The 23,211-nt window shown below is 47.9% G+C and overlaps 1 protein-coding gene across 1 annotated transcript; it reads left to right on the forward strand.

Moving 5' to 3' along the window:
- Nucleotides 1-415: 415 nt before the first annotated feature.
- On the forward strand, nucleotides 416-23,058 carry RSPH10B (radial spoke head 10 homolog B). The gene is made up of 19 exons (XM_052636008.1): nucleotides 416-672; nucleotides 2,524-2,599; nucleotides 4,660-4,728; nucleotides 6,491-6,664; nucleotides 6,870-6,955; nucleotides 7,553-7,673; nucleotides 8,906-9,082; nucleotides 10,077-10,236; nucleotides 10,869-10,990; nucleotides 13,302-13,491; nucleotides 14,848-14,962; nucleotides 16,154-16,233; nucleotides 16,334-16,482; nucleotides 17,036-17,143; nucleotides 18,071-18,214; nucleotides 18,825-18,950; nucleotides 20,361-20,454; nucleotides 21,720-21,918; nucleotides 22,890-23,058. Exons 1-19 carry the CDS (start codon nucleotides 416-418, stop codon nucleotides 23,056-23,058), a joined length of 2,616 nt encoding a protein of 871 aa, XP_052491968.1.
- Nucleotides 23,059-23,211: the final 153 nt, after the last annotated feature.

Consider the following 23,211-nt stretch of genomic DNA (forward strand, 5'->3'; position numbering starts at 1 on the left):
ATGCAATATTGAAATTGCACTTTATAACTTGGTGATACTTGATCCTTGTAATTAATTTTTCAGGCTGTAGGAAGAGAATGATAATGACATTGGGGCTGTAAAATTGTAGGGACTTCCTTGGTGGTCCAGTGACGAGGACCCTGTGCTCCCAATGCCAGGGGCTCAGGTTCCATCCGTGGTTGGGGAACTGGATCCCATATGCCACAACTAAGACCCGGCTCAGCCAAATCCATAAATATAAATAACTTTTTAAAAAGACTAAAATTGTAACGATGAGTGAAACCCTCAAGTATTCAGAGACATAATTTTTATTTTTCAGATAAAACTCCCCATCTCCTTGAAACACACAGCTTTCAACTGAAGGAGTCATTGGGTACTTATCTAAATAAAGTGAACCTTAGGTCTTCTAAAGGCCATGGTGAAAGAAAAGAAAAGAGCAGATAAAAAGGGGGACAAGTCCGCCCGTTCTCCCTCCTCTCCCTCCGATTATCCAGAGTTTCCCAAACAAGATGGCAGCGCCGCTAGGCAAGACGCGTCGCCGAGTGCCACGCCACCACTGGACGTGCCGCTCAAGGACCCAGCAGGCAAGAGAGAGGCCAAAAGCGACAATGTGCCGAATGAAGATGCCACCCAGTATGAAGAGCCCGTTCTGACCAAACTCATAGTAGAAAGGTGATTTCTTCCTTTCTTTTAAATGTTTCTTTCTTTTCTTACTTGGCTGTGTGGGGTCTTAGTTGCGGCAAGTGGGGTCTAGTTCCTTGACCAAGGACTGAGCCCAGGCCCCCTGCACTGGGAGCCCATACGGAGTCTTAGCCACGGGATCACCAGGCAGTCTTGACTTTTCTTTCTTCTTGCACGGTGATTTAATGAGCTGCCTCTTCCACATTCCCGTGTCTGCGACCTCCATGCTGTCTGTTCTCTGTCTGTGGATGATCTCTTATTATAGCTTTACTTCGAACCCCACTCCAGTCCTCTTGCCTGGAAAATCCCATGGACCGAGGAGCCTGGTGGGCCGCTGTCCATGGGGTCACTAAGAGTCGGACAGGACTGAGCGACTTCCCTTCCTTCCTATCTCCCTAGACGACTGTAAACATCTATGCCTTTGGCATTGTTCCGTCTCCGTGAGTTTTTGGTTCATTTTTTTTAATGCCCTACTAGACATCGTCCACTGATCTTGCGTCCCAAGGCAAAGACTGCAGGACTTGAAATACCACAGCTCTAGGATGCCAGCCCCATCGCCAAACCTTTCTGAGCCTCAGGTTCTTAATGGGGGGAAATAAATGAGAATTCGCACCTTAGAAGGTTTCTCTGGATGCTGCTGTTTCTCTCCCAGCTGTGGGTTCATCCCTTGGTCCCCATTTCTCCCAGGCATCACCATTTCCCTACATCCAGGCCTGAAGTCGTAGAACTAATCTCCTCATCCTAGGTTTTCTAATATTTACTCTTCTCTGGATTCTTGGAATACGCCCACTGTGGTCAGGGCTGTTCCAGGTCCATTTGTTTTCCACCTCACTCGCCTCAGAGCCTGGAGGTGAGCAAGGTGATAAAGTCACACGTTATCAGTTTGGAACTAAAAATCTGGGCACTATTCTTGGCACCTCCCTTGCCCAAAGCCAGCACATCAGCAAGCCCTATTGGTTCTACATCCAGAATATATCTTAAAAAAAGTTTTAAAATTATCATAGTGAAATATACATATTTTAAATCCTTTTATGTGTAAATCAGAGGCATTAAGTACACTCTCCGCGTTATGCAGCCATCCCCACTGTCCATTTCCAGAACGTTTTCACACCCCAGATGGAAAACTGTCCGGAATATTCCCAACGCTTTCATCTCTCTCACTGCCCACTGCTCCCTCCCAGCAGCTCACTCTCCCCCCCAAGTCTGTTCTCTGAAGCAGCCAGAGTGATCTTTTTAAGATGTAAGTCTGGTCCTGTCCAACCCAGTTCTGAAAACCCTCTCATGATTCCTTCTAGAGCTTTGTACTTAATGGCAAGTCTTTATCTCAGCCCACCTGCCTGCCCACCCAGCTTCTGCCTCCCCTGGTCTCCCTCCCATCACTCCCCTCCTCAGTGTGGTCCAGCCATGCAGCTGAGCTTGAGACAGCGGGCTCTTTCCTGCCTCAGAGCCTTGGCACCTGCAGTTCCCTCCTCCCAGGGATCCTCTTCTCAAGGTTCTTTGTTACCAGGTAACCTCCTCCTCGTTCAGGGTCGCCTTCCCCGACCATTTCTTTCACAAAAATTGAATGTGCTCTCGAATTATCATGTTCATTTGTTTCCTTTTGATTGTCTGTCTCTCCTCTTTGGACCATAAACTTCTGAGGGCAGGAACTTGTTCACAGCCCAAGCCCTAGTGCTCAGAAAGGGCAGGCACACAGTGGTCCTGGGGGCATGGGGGTGATGCTTGTTGGGGGAACATGAGAGATCGTTTGCACGTCTTCACTGATACTGCTTTTCTGTTATAACCCCCGGTCACTGGCGTTTCCTCACATGATTCACTGCCTTGAGCTTTATGTCATTGCAGCTACGAAGGGGAAAAAGTCCGTGGACTATATGAGGGAGAAGGGTTTGCCATCTTCCGAGGAGGCTGTACCTACCGGGTGAGTTACACGTTTTGGGACTGGGCAAGGCAGACAGTGTGGGGTGATCATCTTAGATTTGCGTCTTCGGAAACGTCCTCTGATTCCAATTCCAGAATACTTAATGCTGATTTTATTGTGAACTCTGAGTACATTTTTTAAGGCAAAAACATGACTCAGAACAATTGAAATAATCGTTTTAGATTTCTTTTCCTTTTCCTGATTTTTATTTATTGGACAAACAAGGCTTTAAGGTCACTAAAGTAAATAACAAAGAGTAAAATTAAAATCCCAGCATCCTTTTGCCATAAATTTTTTCAGTTTTCTGTGTCCCTTTTATTTCCTGAATGGGTGAATCGGTATTTTTACGGGGGCGTGTTGATTTTGTAGATAACATCTTGAATCTTTTTTTTCACTTAGGACTACATTGCTATATTGATGTATGCTTTTCATAAGTTAAAAGTTTGTGGTAAAATGTACATTAAATTTACCATTTAAGAAAGAAGATTTACTATTTTGTAGTGTAAATTTCAATAATGTTGGGCTTTCCTGATAGCTCAGTTGGTAAAGAATCTACTTGCAGTGCAGGAGACCCTGGTTCCATTCCTGGGTCAGGACGATCCGCTGCAGAAGGGATAGGCTACCCACTCCAGTATTCTTCCCTTGTGGCTCAGCTGGTAAAGAATCCGCTTGCAATGCAGGAGACCTGGGTTCGATCCCTGGGTTGGGAAGATCCCCTGGAGAAGGGAACGGTGACCCACTCCAGTATTCTGGCCTGGAGAAGTCCAAGAGGGGTTACAAAGAGTCGACACCACTGAGCGACTTTCACTTCTGTAATGTTAAGTCTATCCACCTTCTTGGTCAGCCGTCATCTCCATAACTTTTTCATCTTCCCAAACTGAATTGAACACTAACTCCCCATTCCCTCTTCCATAATTAGTATTTTAATTATTGCATAGCGCTCTGATTTAACATTCAGAGCTACGCCACAATTGTTAGATACTTTGGAGGTATTTTGGGGGTTTTTTTGTGCGTGTTTATCCATGAGGCTACAGTGGAGGTATTCATTCATTCATTGAGATTATCTAAGAAATATGTGCTTGTTGTAGGAGAACAGATTTTTTTGTAGTTGAGGTCAAAAGGCATGGGTTTCAATACCCTGATTTTTCCCCTTAACATGTTTCTTGTCCTGTGTAGTAAAAAACCCTTAAAAATGCCATTTATGGGAATTCCCTGCCCATCTAGTGGTTAGGACTCCACAATTTCACTGCTAAGGGACCAGGTTCAGCCCCTGCTTGAGGAACTAAGATCCCATGAGCCAGGGAGTAAAGGCAAAAAAAAAAAAAAAAGGCCATTTATTATGGTTGAATAGTATTCATTAAAATGTCCCATCTGTCTTTGGGATAAATACTTACAATTTCCAATAAGAGAAAACAAAATGTGACACTGAAAATGTCATCATTTTTGATATCCAGATGATGGTTTAATCAGTTCCATCAAGTCTAGATGGAGCTTCCCAGGTGGCTCAGTGGTTAAGAATCCACCTGCCAATGCAGGAGATACAAGAGACTCGGGTTCGATCCCGGGGCTAGGGAGATCCCCTGGAGAAGGAAATGGCAACCCACTCCAGTATTCTTGCCTGGAAAATTCCAAGGGCAGTGGAGCCTGGTGGGTACAGTCCATGGGGTTGCAAAGAGTTGGACACGACTGAGCGACTGAGGACATCTGGTGTAAATAATTTAAAAAAAACCTTTAAAAAAAAAAAGTTTGAAATGCAAAACCCAAAGCATATGAGTTCTTTTGAATGGTAGTTTTCCAACAGCTTAGTTAGGAGAGGAAGGCTGAATTCAGAGCTCAGTTTAACAACTGCTTAGCACCGCCTGGTGTCAGTTTTAGGGACCTAGGTTTTTCTGGACTCCTCAGATCCTTTTTAGAACCAGATGGACGCCAGTGCTGTGCCAGCTCCCAGCTGAATGCTGGACCAGCATTTTGTGGAACACGGTTCCCTTTTAAGAGCTGAATCCCTGGGTGGGAGTTATATGAAATCAAAATTGGGCCTGATGCTTTGTTCTGTTTTGAAGGGCATGTTCTCCGAAGGACTCATGCACGGACAGGGGACTTACATCTGGGCTGATGGATTGAAATACGAGGTAAAGTGTATAATATGTTGCAGTTCTAAACTAACTATGTAATTTAACAGTGGGTTCCCACAGGTTCCTAGCTAGTATCAGGGTCTTCCCTGGGCGGTCCAGTGATTAGGACTCTGCATTTCCACTGCAGGGGGCCTGGGTTCGATCCCTTGTTGGGGAACTAAGATCTGGCCTCCTGCATAATGCAGCCAAAAGGAAAAAAAAAAAGCGAGTTTCATAAAAATTGCTCAGCACATGGGTTAAAAAAATCCACAGTCCAAAAGAACGGAGGTGACAAGTAAGTCGTTACTCTAGGGGCCCCTCTGGAAACTGTCACCAGTTTCCAGTTCTGTCTGTATATTCTAGAGATATTCTTCAGCCTCTCCCACCTTTTTATAAACAGAGGTACTTTATTTACTTACTTTTTATTTACTTATTTGGCTGTGCCAGGTCTTAGTTGCAGCCTTTGGGATCTAGTTCCCTGACCAGGGATCGAACCCTGGCCCCCTGCATTCGAAACGCGGAGTCTTAGCCATTAGGCCACCAGGGAAGTCCCAGAGATAGTTCATTATACCCTCTCTTCTGCCCCTGTGTTTTTCTAGAGATCAGATCACATCCATTGGCTGAGATCAATCTATTTTTACTGGCTACTAATGTTCCGTGATATGGGTTTCACGTATCCCATCTTGCTGGGCTGAGGGGAGTATGTATTTTTAGATCAGTGTCTGCACAATGTGGGTGGGCCTGAAACGCTGCTCTGAAAATCACAGTTGCAGAGCTGCTAACGCCATGGTGTTTATAAGTCGTGATAAAAGTATTTAAAATGGAGGGCCTAATGCACATACTCAAACAGCCCCGGGAGGGAAACAGGCATGTCTGGGCCAGGTGGGCATTGAGTGGACTGGGCAGTGGGAGACGGGGCTGGGCAGAGCGAGGGAAGGGTGTCCTCTGTCACCATCATGGAGGGAAGAGAGCACCCAAGGTCCAGGGCAGCAGAGGATTGGGTGCCAACTGCCATTTCAGGCCAGGCTTTCCCGGGAACGCATCTCTTCCCCCAGACCCTGCCGCCTGGCCTGGCCTCTGGTTCATTTATCATCTCTGGAAGGTCAGGTGGGGCTGATTCCGGTAGACGTTGCCCCCTCCAACACACACGCCAGCCCAGTCAGGAGGGTTTACGGGCAGGGTTCCTGCTCTCCCAGACGCGTGCTCAGGAAGGTCCCTGGCCTCCTGGGACGTCTGGTGAGATCTCACCTCCAGAGGCTCACGTTCCTGGAGAGGAACCCGAAGCCTCCAGGCTGAGATGTGCAGGAACTCGTGCTGTGCACCCCTCCGGGGCCCCAACCACAGGGGATTATCTGAAAGGCACCCCTGGGGCAGGCAGTCAGCTGATGTGTCTGCAGAGTGTTGGAGTTTCCACCGGCCATCACTGAGCCTGGCTAATGGTCAGCATCTCCTGGGAAGCAGTGAATTAGTCTCCCTTGAGGCGGGTTACAGAGTCCAGAGTTGCCAAGGCCAGGCTTGGGAGGCGCCCCTGCACCATGTCTCCTGCCGGCTTGCTGGAGCTCTGTCGGCTCACAGCCTTCCCGGTCATTCATTCCATCTGGATTTCTGCTCGGTGCCGGGACGCGGTGAGGGAGGCTGGGCTGTGCAGGGACGGAAGGAGGGGGCTGGGGGCTCAGGGGGTTCTCAGCCGTTGCCTTGGGAAAAGAGGCCGGCGTGGTCTCTGCGTCTCCAGGTGAGGGATCTCCCCGCTTGCTTCTTTCTGATGGCCGTGTTGCCACAGGGCGACTTTGTGAAGAACGTCCCCATGAACCACGGCGTCTTCACGTGGCCAGATGGCAGCACCTATGAAGGAGAGGTAGTCAGCGGCATGAGGCACGGATTCGGCATGTTCAAGTGCAGCACGCAGCCTGTCTCCTACATCGGCCACTGGTGCCACGGCAAGAGACACGGAAAGGTGGGCGAGGCAGCCACACACGTGACCACGTCCTCAGTCACAAACCGGAAGCATGAGCCCGGTTTTACGTCTTACCGAAGATGTCGTAAGGATGACATCTCCACATCCTTCAGATGCCCTAAAATCATACACTTCTATCTTTACCTTTTTAAAAAACCAGTTTTATGAGGTTTGATTTTTTTTTTAATGGTATTCCTTGTTCTAGGGCTCCATTTATTATAATCAAGAGGGCACCTCTTGGTATGAAGGAGACTGGATATACAACATCAGAAAGGGCTGGGGGATAAGATGGTAGGTATCTGCGGTCTCCTCCCCTCCCCTGCCATGTTTCGGGTGCTAGTGAAAAGCATCTGTGGCCCCAGATAGCTTTTCCCTGAGGCTATTTAAAGATAAGGTGCAGAACTTACAGAGAATACATTTGCTGTATAAGCAGGGTGGAATATTTAGATTCAGCTGATGGAGCCAAATATTTTGGGCAAAGAAATAAAATATCTGGGGCAAAATGTTAACCAGTATTTTGGTTTTAATTATTTTAATTAAATATTTTAATTTTAACATTAACCAAAGTATTAACCATAATAGAATTGTTTTTAAAAGATTAAAAAAGGAAAAAGCACTATTCTTATCCACTTTGTCAGATAATTTAATGATCAAAAGGTTTTATACAGTGACCTATTCTCCCCCCACCCACCCTCCACAACCCCCACCCCTGGGAGAGTTGCTTTTGCAAACCTCATGCCTGTCCACTGAATTCAAATACAGGGAAGATTGTATGGGCACAAGGGCTGGATTTCTTCAGAGGTGTTTAGGGAGAAAGTTTAAGATAAAGTCCTTCAAGGTCAATGAACATGAGATAACCGGTTTTAACTGTTTGGTTTGTGGCCCTAGTTACAAGTCCGGGAACATATACGAGGGTCAGTGGGAGAACAACATGCGCCACGGGGAAGGTAGGATGAGGTGGCTGACGACTAACGAGGAGTACACCGGTCAGTGGAGGCACGGGGTCCAGGTACCAGCGGGTCTCCGCAGAACACGCCCAGAGGCGGGGCTTCCCTGGTGGCTCAGTGGCGAGGAACCCGCCTGCAGTGCAGGAGACATGAGTTCGGTCCCTGGGCCAGGAAGATGACCTGGAGAAGGAAACGACAACCGACTCCAGTATTCTTGCCTGGGAATTCCCACAGACAGAGGAGCCTGGTGGGCTACAGTCCATGGGGTCGCAAAGAGTCAAACACAACCGAGCCACCGTGTAACAACAGTAGCAGCAACCCAGCGGCAGGCGCTCTGCTGACTCTCAGCCCGCGATTTGTTTCTTGGGTATCGTGTGGCAATCTGAAATTCAGGCAGTGTTAAATTTAGAAACTCCCGTGATGATCACTCGACTAAATCAGCCTTTAAACAATTTTCAGTTTTCTTTTCCTTTTTCTGTTGCTTGGCCATGCCGCCTGGCATATGGGGTCTTAGTTCGCTGAGCAGGGGTTGAGTCCATCCTGCTTGCCGTGGAAGTGCAGAGTCCTAACCACTGGACTGCCAGGGAAGCCCCTAAATCAGCCTCTTTTTTAAAAAAAAATTACTAACGTGTAGTTGATTGACAGCTTTGTGTTCATTTCTGCTGGATGACTTAGTGATTCAGTTACCCACGTATACATATTCTTTTCCATTATGGTGTATCACTGATGACCGAATATAGTTGCCTGTGCACTACAGTGGAAAGGTATCGTCTGTTCGTTCTATAAGTAGTAGTTTACATCTGCTAATCCCAGACTCCCAGTCTTTCCCTCCCCTACCCCCCCTTCCCCTTGGCAACCACAGGCCTGTTCTGTGAGTCTATTTTGTAGATAGAGTCACTTGTGCTGTATTTTAGATTGCACATATGATCTATATTGTACAGTGTTTGTCTTTTTCTTTCTGGCTTCAGTCCAGGTCCTGTCATCTCTAGGTCCATCCATGTTGCTGATGGCATCATGATTCCGTTCTTTCTGTGGTTAAATCAGCCTTTTAAAAAGCGCTGTTTTGTTAGCATTTACTTTTCTCCAAAGGTCTCGCACACAAGTTGGGTTCTTTGACTGGTAAGTTCATCAGTCCCGTGACTCCTGTGAGGACGGAGTCTGTGCGACCCCAATCCCCATGCTTTTTGCCCCTTCAAATGAGCCCCTGTATTTGATTCATACCTTATTTGAATAGATTCAGGTAAAAAGAGGAAATGTTTTGAGTATTTCTCATGGAAATTTGCCTTCTTTTCAGAACGGCCTTGGCACACACACATGGTTTCTAAAGAGAATCCCCTACTCCCAGTATCCTTTGAGAAACGAATACGTAGGAGAGTTTGTGAACGGATACCGCCATGGCCATGGAAAGTTCTACTATGCCAGCGGAGCCGTGTATGAGGGAGAGTGGGTCTCCAATAAAAAACACGGCATGGTAAGTACAGACCTGTGAAGGTTGCATCTTGAAGGTTATGTAAAGGCATGACTTTCTCTACCTAGGAAACTGTATCAGCCGTTCTGCGTAGGCTAGCTTACCGATTTAAGATGATTGAGTGTGTGTTAGTTGCTCAGTCATGTCCAACTCTTTGTGACCCCATGGACTGTAGGCCACCAGACTCCTCTGTCCATGGAATCCTCCAGGCAAGAATACTGGAGTGGGTAGCCATTCCTTTCTCCAGGGGATCTTCCCAACCCAGGGATTGAACCTGGGTCTTCTGCATTGCAGGAAGATTCTTTACCATCTGCACCACCAGAGTAATTTCTAACGTATCATCAATTTCCTGTATATTTAGAGTTTATTTAATTAGTCTGTGGTGTATGTGTATGTTAGGGTGGTTTTGGTTGCAAGTAACAGAAAATCTAGCTTAAATCTTTCTCTTCCATCCATCCACGTCTCTCCTACCATGTCAGTGTCACTATTATGCTGCTCCGCCCTCATGACTGCAAGATAGCTGTTGTGGTTCCAGGCTTCTCACCTACATACCCCACTAAGTAGAAGGAGAGAAGAAACTTCTTTCGCAGACATTTTCCACATATGTCTTTAGCTTTACTGAGCTGGATTGGGTCATTTGCCCACCTCTGAGTCAGACCAACTATTGGCCTGGGTGTGACAAATATCAAGATAAGTCCCCATTCTGCAATAGGCACCTCTGCTGGTCATTATTTAATAAGGCACATTCTGTGACCTAGGGGTGCTCAGGGTTATGGAGAGATGGTGGGGGAGATACAGAGAGAGGAGAGGAAAAGGGGACTTGGGAGAGAGGATCTACGCTGTGACTTGAGACTCTATGAGCCTGACTCTGTGTGAACTAAGTGCAGATCTTAACAAATGAAAGCTTCCCAACTGTTGAAAAGATATTGATGTAGATTTACCAGTGGATTCTAAAAATCTTTCCCTAAGCTGCAAACAGCTGTCTTTCTCTCTGCAGGGCCGATTAACCTTCAAGAATGGGCGTGTGTATGATGGCCTGTTTTCCAAGGATCACATAGTGGTGTTTCCGAATCTGGACGGGGAAGTGATGAGCTACCCGAACTCACCTTCAGAGGGTGCCTTCAAGTGCCAGCAGTGCAAGCCCTCCATCAGTGCTGGTAGGAGCGTCCGCTTCCAGCTGGAGGGAGGCTGACGGGTAACAGTGCATCAGACTTAAAGTGTTAGTTGCTCACTCCTGTCCGACCCTTCATGAACCCATGGGCCTGCCAGGCTCCTCTGTCCATGGAATTCTCCAGGCCAGAATACTGGAGTGGGTTGCCGTTCCCTTCTCCAGGGGATCTTTCTGAACCAGGGTTTGAACCCTGGTCTCTTGCATTGCAGGCAGATTCTTTATCACTGATATAAAAACATGTACCTAATATTTCAGAAGAAAACACAAGTTTCCTGTGAGCAACTGCTGTCTTTAAAAAAAAAAAATATATATATATATATATATATAAAAGATTTATTTATTTGGTTGTGAGGGGTCTTAGTTACAAATGCAGGATCTTTTGTTAAATTGGGACATATGGGATCTAATTCCCTGACCAGGGGTCAAACCCTGGCCCCTTGCATTGGGAGTGCAGAGTCTTAGCCACTGGACTACCAGGGAAGTCCCCACAACTGCCTTCTTGTAGGTTTTTGAATACTCTTATGTCACACTTTTACAGAAAATCATTTTGACATAACGTTTGAAACATTTCAATATTGCTTTTCACAATTATCCCCTGTATTTGCCTTCATTTGCTAGAAATCATGAGAAAGCTTGATGGCAATGAAAGTAATTCCTTGTTAGGCTCGAGCCTCGAGCTGGATCTCAGTTTATTGCTGAAAATGTACCCTGAGAGAGACCAGTCAGAAGAAAAGAAGCAGGTAAAAACCTTCTTTGTTAGAAATATATATATATATTTTGGGCTTAAATCTGAGCAAACTCTCCATAGTCTTGGGGAGATACTGTTGATGACTGCTGTTCTGTATCAAGTATTTTTTATACACCTGGGAGTCACTTGGCTTAAATATCCTCTCATTTAATTTTCTAGAATCCCATGTGAGTGAGCCGGCTTCCTGAGAAAAAGGAAGTTCGGATGGAAGGACCCCGTGAATTACCCAGAGCTTCCCTGGTGGCTCAGATGGTAAAGAATCTCCTGCAATGCAGGAGACCTGGGTTTGATCCCAGGGTTGGGAAGATCCCCTACAGATGGATAGTGGCAGCCTGCTGCAGTATTCTTGCCCGGAGAATCCCGTGGTCAGAGGAGCCTGGCGGGCTACAATCCATAGAGTCACAAAGAGTTGGACACAACCGAGCAACTAACACTTTCACTTTTTTTCCAAGGGTCAGTCAACCCCTGCCCCTCTGGCTTGGTCTGAAGGCCAAGGCTGTGGTCACCTCACTCTGGAGGACATTAATTCTGCTGTGTGTTGTCATAGGCTTCTGGGATTCAAAAGAACTTCAGACCCTTAGAAATTATTCACAATGTCGAAATACTTAGAGAAAAAATTATGTGTAGCTGGACCTCGTTTCGTGAGCATGTGTCTAATCCCAACCAGCTGTTTACACCTGAGGATCATGGACTGTGAAGTCCAGCCCACTCTTCAGTTCTCCAGAGCTCAGCTCAGGCACTGGCCCTCCAGGCCGCTTTGTCCTTAAATCTGTCTCTTGTCCCTCCCTGACTCTGTTCTGTAAGGAGACTTCCTTCCTGTATATGTGTCTTGTGATATCGACTAGATTTTCAGCTTCCTGAAGAAAATTCTGTGTCCTTTGGAGCAGGGTTTTCAATAGGGCCAACTCCACTTGCTTATTCAATTGAGTTGAATTTTCAAAGGCAGGAGTTGTTGCTGAGAGTGATACATGCGTGATGGAGCCGCCCGGCTGGGACTTCCCTGTCTCCATAGGGACCCCAAATCCAAGTCTTCACATTTTCTGATGTTTTTTTTTTTTCAGAGGGTGACGCATGGGACTCAAGGTTTGGGGAAACAGGACACTGTGTAGGCTGTAGTTTTGTGGGTCTGAGGAGTCTGGGGGCAGCATAAGGCCACTGCGGGCCTGGGGAAAAATGATAGACGGTGAATGGCAACAGAGGGGGTGGCGAGCAAAGCAGTGACTGTGACTGTCGCCTATTTCAGGCTTTCAGCATTACGTGGCATGTTAGTTGTATGTTTTTCTGTCTGCTGTTTGTCAGGTTAAGGAGTTCCTTTCTATTCCTAATTTGCTGAGGGTATTTATCATGAAGGGGTATTAACAGTTTTTGCCAACTGGATTGGTATGATTATGTGGTAGGATAAATTACACTGATTGAGTTTTCACATGTTGAACCAGCCTAGCCATCGCAGGATAAACCCCACTTGGTGCTGATGTATTCTTCTTTTTTATATATTGGCTACCTTCAGTTTGCTAATTAAAAAAAAAATCTTTTTATTTTTGGCCATGTGGCTTGTCGGATCTTGGTTCCCCAACCAGGGATGGAACCCCTGTCCTTGGCAGTGAAAGTACGGAGTCCTAACCACTGGACCACTAGGGAAGTCCCTGGCTTGCTGTTATTTTGAGGATTTTTGTGCCTGTGTCCATGAGGGATATTGGTGGGTGTGTGTGGGGGTGTGTGTGTGTGTGTGGGGTGTGTGTGTACACACTCAGTTGCTGAGGATTTCTGTGCCTCTGTCCATGAGGGATATTGGTGTGTGTGTGTGTGTGTGTGTGTGTTTGTACACACTCAGTTCCTCAGTCGTATCTGACTCTTTGCGACCCCATGGACTGTAGCCCGCCAGGTTCCTCTGTCCATGGGATTCTCCAGGCAAGAATACTGGAGTGGGTTGCAATTTCCTCCTCCAGGGGCATCTTCCTGACCCAGGGATCAAACTGACGTCTCTTGCATTGGCAGGCGGATTCTTCACCCCTGAGCCATTCATCTGTAGACAAGAGACTTTTGTTCCTGCCGTGGAGACGGGATGAATCAGGGTAGAATAGGACAGAGCTATAGGAAAGTAACTCCACTTTCTCATTCAGAAATTGCATGTTATTGACTTTGGAATGGTTAGGGAGACTATAACATTCCCTGAGCTCTTATAGTGAGTGGTAAGAGGTGAATGCTGCTGCATGTGTGACCTCGTTTAATTTAGAAAGCAAGTTTTCTTTTTACGGTGGTTCTTATCAGGTCAGTTGAAGATTCGTGTGGTTTTCTCTTTTCAGGTAGAATATGCTATCTTAAGAAACATTACAGAATTAAGAAGAATCTACAACTTTTACAGCAGCCTGGGCTGTGACCGCTCCCTGGATAACACCTTTCTGATGACAAAACTTCACTTCTGGAGGTTTCTCAAAGACTGCAAGTTCCATCACCATAACATAACCCTTGCTGATATGGACAGAGTGCTCGGTGGTGAGTATTCCAGGTCCTTCCCGTCTGTTCTAAAGGGTCGTGTAACATCTCAGCACCTTGAAACCAGTGAGGAAATGTTGAGGGAGCGAGGAAGGCACATGTCTGGAGAGGTGTTCCAGGAAGCAACATGTGGGCTTGTTCCCAAGGTGCTTAAAATGCAACTGAAGACAGAATCTAGTGAAATAACAGCAGTAGTTGAAGACCATCCATAGCAGGGTCAGCAAAGTGGGTCCATGGGCAAAATCCAGCCCACTGGGCGTTCTTGTAAATAAAGTTTTATTGGAACATAGCCTTGTTCACTTGTTGATGTCTTGTCTGTGGTTGCTCTTGCCCTGCAAAACCAGACCTGAGTGGTTATGGCACAGACTCTCTGTGCCATAGCCCAGAAAGCCTAAAAACATTTACCATCCGGCTCTTTACAGAGTATGCTAGCTATACAGGTAGCATACAGGACATGCACGGTAATGCCCTTTACCATGTCAGTACCCACCAATCCCCGACCGTTTCCTTGAAAACCCACCAAGCCTCAGTGACTCATAATTAAATATCTCTGTGACAGAGTATGCTGTCCTGTACACATGCATATGTCCTCTGGTCTATAGTTTTTATATATATTTAAAAAACACCATATTGTAAGGTCAGAAGCAGAGAAGATCAGGGAGGGCTTGGAATAGTCTAGAAAGGGCTTTAGGTAATTTTAGGTTGGGCTTGATTTCAGGTTAAAAATTTTGTGCAGTAAAATTAACAGTTTTGAAGGTTTTACTCCCTATAGCTGAATTGTAGAAGGCAGGTTCGAAGGTCTCAAATTACCTACTTGATAGAGCTAATATCAACCCTGGTGGTTCAGATGGTCAAGAATCTGCTTGCAACATGGGACACCTGGGTCTGATCCCTAGGTCAGGAAGATCCCCTGGAGGAGGAAATGGCAACCCACTCGAGTATTCCTGCCTGGGAAATCCCATAGACAGAGGAGCCTACAGGGCTACGGTCCATGGGGTCACAAAGAGTCGGACACGTTTCAGCAACTAATACATGTGCGTCAAGCAAATCTATGGGTGGCATTTACCAATGGCATTTGCTCACTTGGTGTTCTTTGTGTGTGTATCAACTGCAAATTTTAGTTTTTGAAACATACTTCAAACCCATTAAAAATTAGCAGCATTAATCACGTAGCCCACCAGGCTCCTCTGTCCATGGGATTCTCCAGGCAAGAGTACTGCAGCGGGTTGCCGATTTCCTCCTCTAGGGGATCTTCCTGACCCAGGGATGGAACCCACATCTCCTGTGTCTCCTGCATGGGCAGGTGGATTCTTCACCCTTTCAGCCGTCAGGTCCTCTCCAATTTTCTTATTTTAGCCAATAATGACATACCAGTGGAAGAAATTCACTCTCCATTTACCACATTACTTTTGAGGACATTTTTGAACTACCTCTTGCAGCTGGCTTACCACATTCATCACAAAGAATACCAGTAAGTTCTCCTTCTGGGCCCCTGTGTAGGATGGGGGCTGAGCGAACCGTCACGATTGTCATAATATTGTTCTCTTTCCTCGGATATTCATGATTATTTTTCGTACTCTTGAAGTATTAGAAACAAAAGTTTCTTACAAACGTTAGCCACCCAGACCATGAGAAGCAAAATTAAAAACTGTGAAAACCCTTCCGATGCAGGTCACGTGTCAGTATTGCAAATAGCCCTCAAGTTTTTTACTCAGAAATAGTCACCACCAACTCTTCCTTAGAATTTCCTGTCTTTCTCAGAACAAATTTGATACTGCATCTTTTTTTTTAAATAAAAGCCTTTGATTTTGAAATAATTGTGGACTTTCAAGAGTGTGGCCAAGTTAACACAGAGAATTGGTTTATAGTCTGTATCCTGCTTCCCCAAATGATTACGTCTTACAGAATCACGGTGCACTTCTTAAAATGAAGAAATTAACATCGCTACCATTTGATTAACTGAATTTCAGAGTTTCTTAGGGCTTCCTGAGGTTTTCACTCGTCTGTTCCAAGACCGAATACAGGGTCACACCTTGTTTTGTTGTCCTATCTCTGTTCAGTCACCAGGTCACGTCCAGCTCTTTGCGACCCCATGGACGGCAGCACGCCAGGCTTCCCTGTCCTCCACCATCTCCCCTAGCCTGCTCAAATCCATGCCCATTGAGTCGGTGATGCTATCCGGCCGTCTCATCCTCTGCCGCCCCCTTTCCTTGTCTTTAGTCTTTCCCAGGATGAGAGTGTTTTCCTTTGACTTGGCTCTTTAGTCCCCTACAACTGTGATCGGTTTTCTTTTTTTTTTTTGGTCTTTTATGACCTTGACACTTTGGAAGAACATTGATTGGTTAATTTGTGACATATCCCTCGATTTTGCTTTGCTGATGTTTTTCTGTCATCACCCTGAGGTTATGGGTTTGGGGGAAGAATACTGTCATATCAGCAGTGCGTGACATCAGTCTGTCTCATCACTGGCAGTGTTACCTGTGAGCACGTGACTCAGCACTGTCAGCCAGGTTTTCTAGAGCAGACTTACTGCTTTCCCCTTTCTGTGCCCGGTCTGCTTGGCAGAGAAGCCAGTCGCGAGGTCCACCCGGCCCTCCAGGAGCGGGGGACTAATTTCCATCTCCTGGACGGAGGCGTGACGGTGGTTTCCTTTTAACCACAGAGACCGAAGCCCGTCGCTCTTTCTGTGCTTTAAAAAAGTGATGAATGAGAACATCCGCCCCAATGCCTGCCGTGTGAAAGGTAAATACAGAACCCGCAGGATTACATGGACCTTAACTGTTTCCCATGTCGAGTTCTGTAATCATCATTCTGAGTGTCGGTGTTTCCACCCCGTCTTCAGGCCATTTATTCTGCGAGGCCCAGCGGACCCTCTATTCAATGACTTACGTGGACAAGTGCTGGGAGATCTACGCGGCGCACTGCAGACCACACGCGGCCCCTCCCCACGAGCTCACCATGAACGTGAGACACTTCCTCTGGATGTTGCGGGTAACCACTCACGGTGGAGCGTGGCTTTCTGTTTGTAGCCGTTTTGAGTTTTAATTTAGGAAAGGCAAAATAGTCTAGCTGTGATGTGCAAGGAACAAGTGAGTAGTGCTCCTGGGCTGTCCACGCACAGGTAGGACTGTAGCATGCTAAGGCTGATGGGAAACTCTGTGGATGAGCGGCACCGGTCCAGGACTGGGTTTCACTGTGGCGTAAGTGAGCCAGGAAGCCACCCCAGCTCCCCCCCACACCCCTCAGCCCACTGTCCATAGACCTCTTCTCCAGGATGTTCAGGTTTCCAAGGGAGGAATTCTCCTGACTCTTCGAGCCTGGGGACATGAACCCAGCTTTCCGGGTTCTTAGGACAGAGTCTGGAGGGAAGGGTCAGTGTGGAGGGAGGGCCCTGCCTACATGCATTTTCCCCTCATTCTCGTCTTCAGCGGGACTGTGACATTTTTAAAAGTACATATATATATATATATATATATATATATATATATATATATCTGTTTGTAGTTAGCAGCCATTATGGTTTGATTGGCTGTTTCTTTTGCAGAGCTTTAAGATGATAAATAAAGAATTGACAGCAACCAAGTTTGTGGAGGTCATAGCAGAGGATAACCCTTCCATGTATGATGGAATCGACAGTAACTTTGAACTTGAGGTTTGTAAAGAGGTGTCACGAACGGCCCGGATCCAACTCAGGCTGTTTGTTCTGCCTTGGGTACCAACGACCAAGATCCTGTCTCCAGCACAGCCGCCTCTCGGAGCTCAGGCCTGACCACCCGGTCACACCCACCAGACTCCTGCCTCTGAACATTCGTACTCAATGCACACCTTCCCCCACGTTCTTTTTTTTTTTTTTTGGCTTGTGTAAGCCATTTCTTGCCTGCAGTTCTGAAGGCTGGCATCAGAAAGCTGCTGGTGGGCCTGGTTCCTGCTGCAGGCTGTGGCGAAGGGTCGGCTCCAGGCCCCCCTCCTTGGCCCGTCGTGGTCGTCTTCTCTCTGTGTGCCTGTCTTGGGGCCGCGGTCTCCCTCTTCTTATGAGGACGGCTGCCATACTGAACTGGGGCCCACCCTAGCGGCCTCAGCTTAGCTCGATTATCCGTAAATCTGAGGATCCTGGGGCTTAGGACTCCCAACCCCTTTTCCAAGGAGGCGCAGTTCAAACCACAACAGTCTTCCTTTCCCAGTCTACCCCTCACCAACTCACGTGCTGCTTCCGTGCAGAACATGGTCATGCCGTCTTAGGGTCTCTTAGCCATTCCAGTGTCAGCTGTCACCGGTGCCACTTCTCTCCGTTGTTCAGGAAAAGAGGAAATACTTCTTATAGTGACAGTCCTCAACGAGTGAATATGCAGCAACACGTTCCCATCAGATAGAAAAGTGACTTAGAACCTAAGGAGAGAACATACACCCTCATAGATCTCTTAAAGGCTGTAGTTTTTACTGCAAACCGGTGTGTTCCTGTGGCATCCGAGTGCTGAACAAGGTGGCGTTTCCTGGAGAATAGAGACAAACACCCAGAAGAGCCTCTGGCCCACCTCGAGTTGTGTCAGCATTGACCCTTTTATATTTTCTTATATTTCAGCTGGTTTTCCTGGAATTCTTTGAAGCTCTATTAAGCTTCGCCCTCATCTGTGTTCCTGAGCCAGCAACTAAATTCTGTTCAGATTTCCCAGATGATGACCTGTCTGTTAACAAAGCTGGAAGCACTTACCCAGTGACAGCTCAGGTAACAGATAATATCTTAGAATTGACAGAGTAAGGAAGGGCTTTATTCTGGAATGGTTAAACCGTCACCAGAACTATCTTGGGGCTGTGTAACCTTTCAGGAAAGAACTAGTGAAGTCCTAAAGTATTTATTTATTTATTATTGAAAAAAATGTGTTTATTTATTTGGCTGTTGCAGCATGTGGGATCTAGTTCCCCAGTCAGGGATCGAACCCAGGTCTCCTATATTGGGAGCTCAGAGTCTTAGCCGCTGGACCACCAGGGAAGGTCCCTTACGTTATTTATTTTGTAAGTTAGGGGAAATGTATTTCCTGGTCTTGACCCAGGAAGCAGACTCCTAGCCGTGCTAAAGGAGCTCTGTCAACAAGCGTCAGAGTGCCTATTGACACCCTCGGGGGCAGGGAGCACTGGGTGGACCCCGAGGCTTACAGCATCTGGGGCGATGGGCACGTTCACTGTCCCAGGTGATGGGTTCACAGGTGCAGACACGTCCGTACTTACCGTCACGGCGTGCTTTAGGTGTCATATATCGTAAGTCAGTTATACTGCATTAAAGAACTGTGCATCTCCATGGAAACCAGAAGCCCTCGTGTGTGTCTGTCATTGGTCAGGACACCCAGAACAGGAGTCCAAGCGCAATAGCAAGCCAGGAATCCGACATTCAGTTCAGCAGCACCAAGTCATCTTCGAGCAAGTTGGGTGTCCTGCTCGACATCAGCAAGATAAGAAAGTCAGAGGTGTGTACTGACAGGCAACCGGGAAGACAGCCGAGGCTGCGGCATCGGCCATGGGCACGAGGCTGCGGCATCGGCCATGGGCACGCGCTGGCTGTGTGGTGAGGGCGCCTCTGGGGCCCGGGGTCTGGCAGGAGCAGGAGGCCTGTCCTCTCGTGGGCTTCGCCTTCTGGGGGAGAGAGGGAAGTGGTGGCACAGGGACAGGAGGCGGCGACGCCTGCGGGGCGCTCAGCCGGTGCCACGCGCTTGCCAGGGTCCTGCTCATCCAAGGCCCAGACGCCCAGTGGGTGCTGCCGTCAGCTCCAGGGGGCAGCTGAGGCACAGAGAGGCAGGGTGGCTCGCCCAGCGTCCCAGAGCTGCTGAGCAGCGGCGCTGGGGCAGTCCCGCACCAGGGTGCGCGCCCGCCACTGCAGTATCTCTGCTGCTTCACACTCAGGCCTCGGGGGTGTGACGAGGAGCGGGGCGGGCGGGGGAGGCTGAGTGACAGGGTGGGCGGAGGGGGGTCTTGGGAGGAAGCGACCCCTGAGCGCAGCTGCCGGTCAGCGGAGGGAGTCTGTCCTGCGTGGAGGCCCTGAGGCGGGAGTGGGTCTGGGTGGCTGGGCGGGAAGCGTGGCAGCCGGGGCAGCCGCGTCGGGGCGGGCCAGGAAGGTGCACCGGGGGAGGCAGCGCCCGGCCAGGGGCGCCCGGCTGGAGAGAGACGGAGGCCCGTGAGCAGGGCAGCCGGTCAGCTCCCGGCCGCTGGGCTGAGGACAGACCCGTGAGGAAGCGCTTGGGGTTATCTGCCCATGTTTCTTGAGTGCTGCGGAATTTGAGAGGGAAAGGGAAGGCAGGGAGGATTCTAAGATTTTTTGGGGGCCTGAAGAACTGAGAGGATAGAGCTGCCGTCTATCATGAAGGGGAGGACCAGGGTTCGACGGAGAGAGGAGTTTTGGGGGGAAAACCTAAGGAGCTGGGTTTGCACACATGCGAACTCAAGGTGCCTGAGGAGACGTGCAAGCGGTGACAGCGACGGGCAGCTGGAGGCAGTTTGGGGTTCAAGGGCGAGATCTGCTGGAGGCAGAGATGTGGGTGCATACAGAGTGTGTGAGGTGATTACAGCCACCGAGAGGTGGCTAAGAAACATTCTCCCAGCAGACCAGGGTGGAGTGTCCCGTGTTTGGTTTCTTGGGGGAGGAGCCTTCCAGTGGATACAGCAGCTCTGTTCCTCATTTCCTTAACAGGGCCAATATACAGGTTAAAAAGTCAAATTTTATGCAGGTTAAAAACAGTCAAACTAGCGTAAGGATGTCAGCCTCGTGAATCTTTTCTGATTATTTACGACATAGAAACTTAGTGTTTGTCTATGATGATGCAGAAGCCATAGTTTGCTTTATGATTTCTCTTTTAAATTTTTTTTTTTTTTTTACGTAAAAGCCCCAAATCAAGAAATCTGTAAGTGACGGAAAAACTTCCAAAGTGAATTTTAAATCTGCAGGCAAAGGGCTGACCTTCTTTTTATCTCAAAGTGGTGAGTATTTTAATTCTAGAACCTTGGTACTAGCAAGCTGTTGCTTGTAAATGACATCATGGTTATTAAAAGGTACAGCCATGTCACCACCGTGGGGAGCTGGCCTCGGGGTGGCAGTAGGTGTGGGTGAGGCACCTGGATCGCTGGGGGCGCCTGTGGGCTACCTGGTGCCCGCGGCTTGCTCTCTCCACGGATTTGCCTTTTCTGGACACCTCATATAAATGGAATCATCCGTCTTTTACACCTGCCTCTTTCACTCACAGTTGTCTTGGGATTCTTTCACGTGGCAGCGCGTATTAGTATTCTGGTCCTCTGTATGGCTGAGCAGTATTCCGTTGTGCGGCTCTTCCCCATTTTTACCTACTCGTCAGCTGACGGACACTCGGGTGGTTTCCAGTTTTGGCTGCCGTGAAGAATGCCGCTGTGAACACTGGTGTGCCAGTCTTTGTGGCTGGGTTTTCGTGCCCCTTTGCCCTCGTAGACTCTGGCACTGGCATCAAGGCTCTCCCCATGTCTTCTGCTCTGGGCCCTTCACAAGGGCTCCTGGGGCGGAGGCTGCTCTACTCACAGAGCCCAGCGTTTCCACAGGCCCTGCGCCCTTACTCCTCTCCCATCCCCGCCATCAAAGAGCCCAAGAGCCGAAGCAATAGACACAATCAAAAAACAAATGCCGTCTTGACAGATCCCCAGTCTTCCTGATATTACAGAACTATCCAAAGCATTATCCTCCTGGAATCAACTATTTTAAACACATTCCAGGGTGGGTGTCTGCTGCCTTAGTAGATGTGAAGCTATATTCCTTATCAAGTCAGTAATTTTACCTACCTTCTTACTCAATTCAGAGTTAAAATCCTTTAACGTTTTTTTCTTAAAACTTACCTTTAAAGACACTGTAGTCAAAAGCCAAGAGGTTTTTTTTCCCTTTCTCTGAAAATATTGGAATGTTGTAAGTTTTCTAAGATTTTAATTTTAGAAAACCGAAATAGTTAAGCTATTTTAGAAAAAAATATAGGTACCAGGAGGCCTGAAGGAAGTGTTGACCATCATAGCTGGGGTCAGCTGATGCCGTCCTTGTTCTGGGGGGTCCCTGAAGCATTTTGCATTCCCTTAACACCCACAAGCCCATGAAGAGCACAGCATCACTCTTATGCGGGACGAGGACACTCAGCCCACCACAGCTAGTGACAGAACCGGGAACGGGAACGCACACTCCCAGTGTTACTCAAGACTATATCAATGTTCACTTCAATCAGCCTTTCTTGCAGGGAAAAAAGAAAAATCCAAGGATGAACAAAAGGAAAAATTCAACACATGGATCAGTAATATGTACGTCTTTTTTGTGAACACTCTCTTCCAAGCACATAAACATGAAGAAACCCTCAAGGAGAAAGTAAAGGAAAACAGGCTGCAAGATGAAGCAACGGCCCTTCAGAGGAAGATGGAAAACGAGGAGCTGGAAGCAAGGTAATGCGATAAACCTCTTGACTCCCTCCCTCCCTCCTGGGTTCTCGGTCATCTTTCTTTCCTGTCCTCTGCGTTCACCCCGAGCTTCAGGACCAAACACTTGCATTAAAAGGCTATGACGTCAGGGTCTTTCCTGGTGGTCCAGTGGCTAAGACTTCTCGCTCCCAACGCAGGGGGCCTGGGTTCAATCCTTGGTCAGGGAACTAGATCCCACATGCCACAACAAAGATGTGGTACCACCAAATAAATTAAAAAACAAAACACACACACACAGACACAAGAGTCTACAACTTCCAAAGAGCGGCATGCCCTCGTGTGGGGCTGGGAACCCGTGGCTGCCTGTTCTGTCCTGGCTAAGGGAGCGATGACGCCCTTGCCCCCAGGCATCCACAGGGACACAGACCCAGACCGCCCCGGGTCAAATCCCAGCCCCACCACTTATTATACCTGGGTGACCTTGGGCAAGGTCTGTCCCCATGTGCCTATTTCTGCCCCTGTGGAGGTAGGGGTGACCCCTCGTAGGACTGCTGTGAGGACCGAGGGAGCCCGTGTTTCTGAAACAGTGAGAACAGTGATTGGGGTGTGGTGAGCGTGCAGGCATGGCCGCAGTGTCCAGGCTCAGCCCCACACAGGTCAGTCTTGAGTGCAGATGCTCACCTGTGAAGGGCATCACGAGCCTGCTGGCCTGTGCAGGAGAGCGTTAGACTTAAGAACTAACAGCCGCAGCAGGACTTTAAAAAGGCTGCTCACTAGCCAAGTTGCTGCAGAGACAAGTACTTCACAAGTCACCTAAGGTGTCTGCAGTCTGAACTGAGATGTCGATGGCGTGACTTTTTATTTCAGGCAAAGTGATGACAAACACTGTTGAGATCCAGGTATGGACTACTACTTTATACCACACGACAGCATAAAAACTGGTTTTGAAATTTCAAAGGAAAAAAAGATACTTTCTTGTGTTTGCTTCTTGTTAGGCTCAACAGCTTGAGAGAGGAAGAGGCCAAAAGACAAGACTACGAGGTGGACATCACCGTGATCAAGGAACCGGTAGACGCCCCCTCCTCGAGTTTCACACCGAGCCCCCCGAAAGAGGACACCGTGGTGTCCAGCAAATCCATCACCAGCAAGAAAAAGAAAAAGTAGATGCCACTCTGTTTGTAAACGAGCCACAAGAACAGGCAGGTGTGAAAGGAGGACACCTTGAGTGTTTCTTGAAAACTGGGGTTTGGGCCCACTGGGTTTAGGGTTTCTGTGGTCGGATCACCGAAATGCCTATGTTTTGACAGCTTAGCTGAA

Source organism: Budorcas taxicolor, chromosome 2 (assembly GCF_023091745.1).
Source record: "Budorcas taxicolor isolate Tak-1 chromosome 2, Takin1.1, whole genome shotgun sequence".
NCBI classification, from domain to species: Eukaryota; Metazoa; Chordata; class Mammalia; order Artiodactyla; family Bovidae; genus Budorcas; species Budorcas taxicolor.

Bases quoted from the DNA above. Each gene is read 5' to 3' on its own strand.
- RSPH10B (XM_052636008.1), top strand. From the start codon at position 416: ATGGTGAAAGAAAAGAAAAGAGCAGATAAAAAGGGGGACAAGTCCGCC. The intron at 2,600-4,659 runs GTGAGTTACACG...TCTGTTTTGAAG, and splicing joins GAGGAGGCTGTACCTACCGG to GGCATGTTCTCCGAAGGACT. The intron at 10,991-13,301 runs GTAAAAACCTTC...TTCTCTTTTCAG, and splicing joins AGTCAGAAGAAAAGAAGCAG to GTAGAATATGCTATCTTAAG.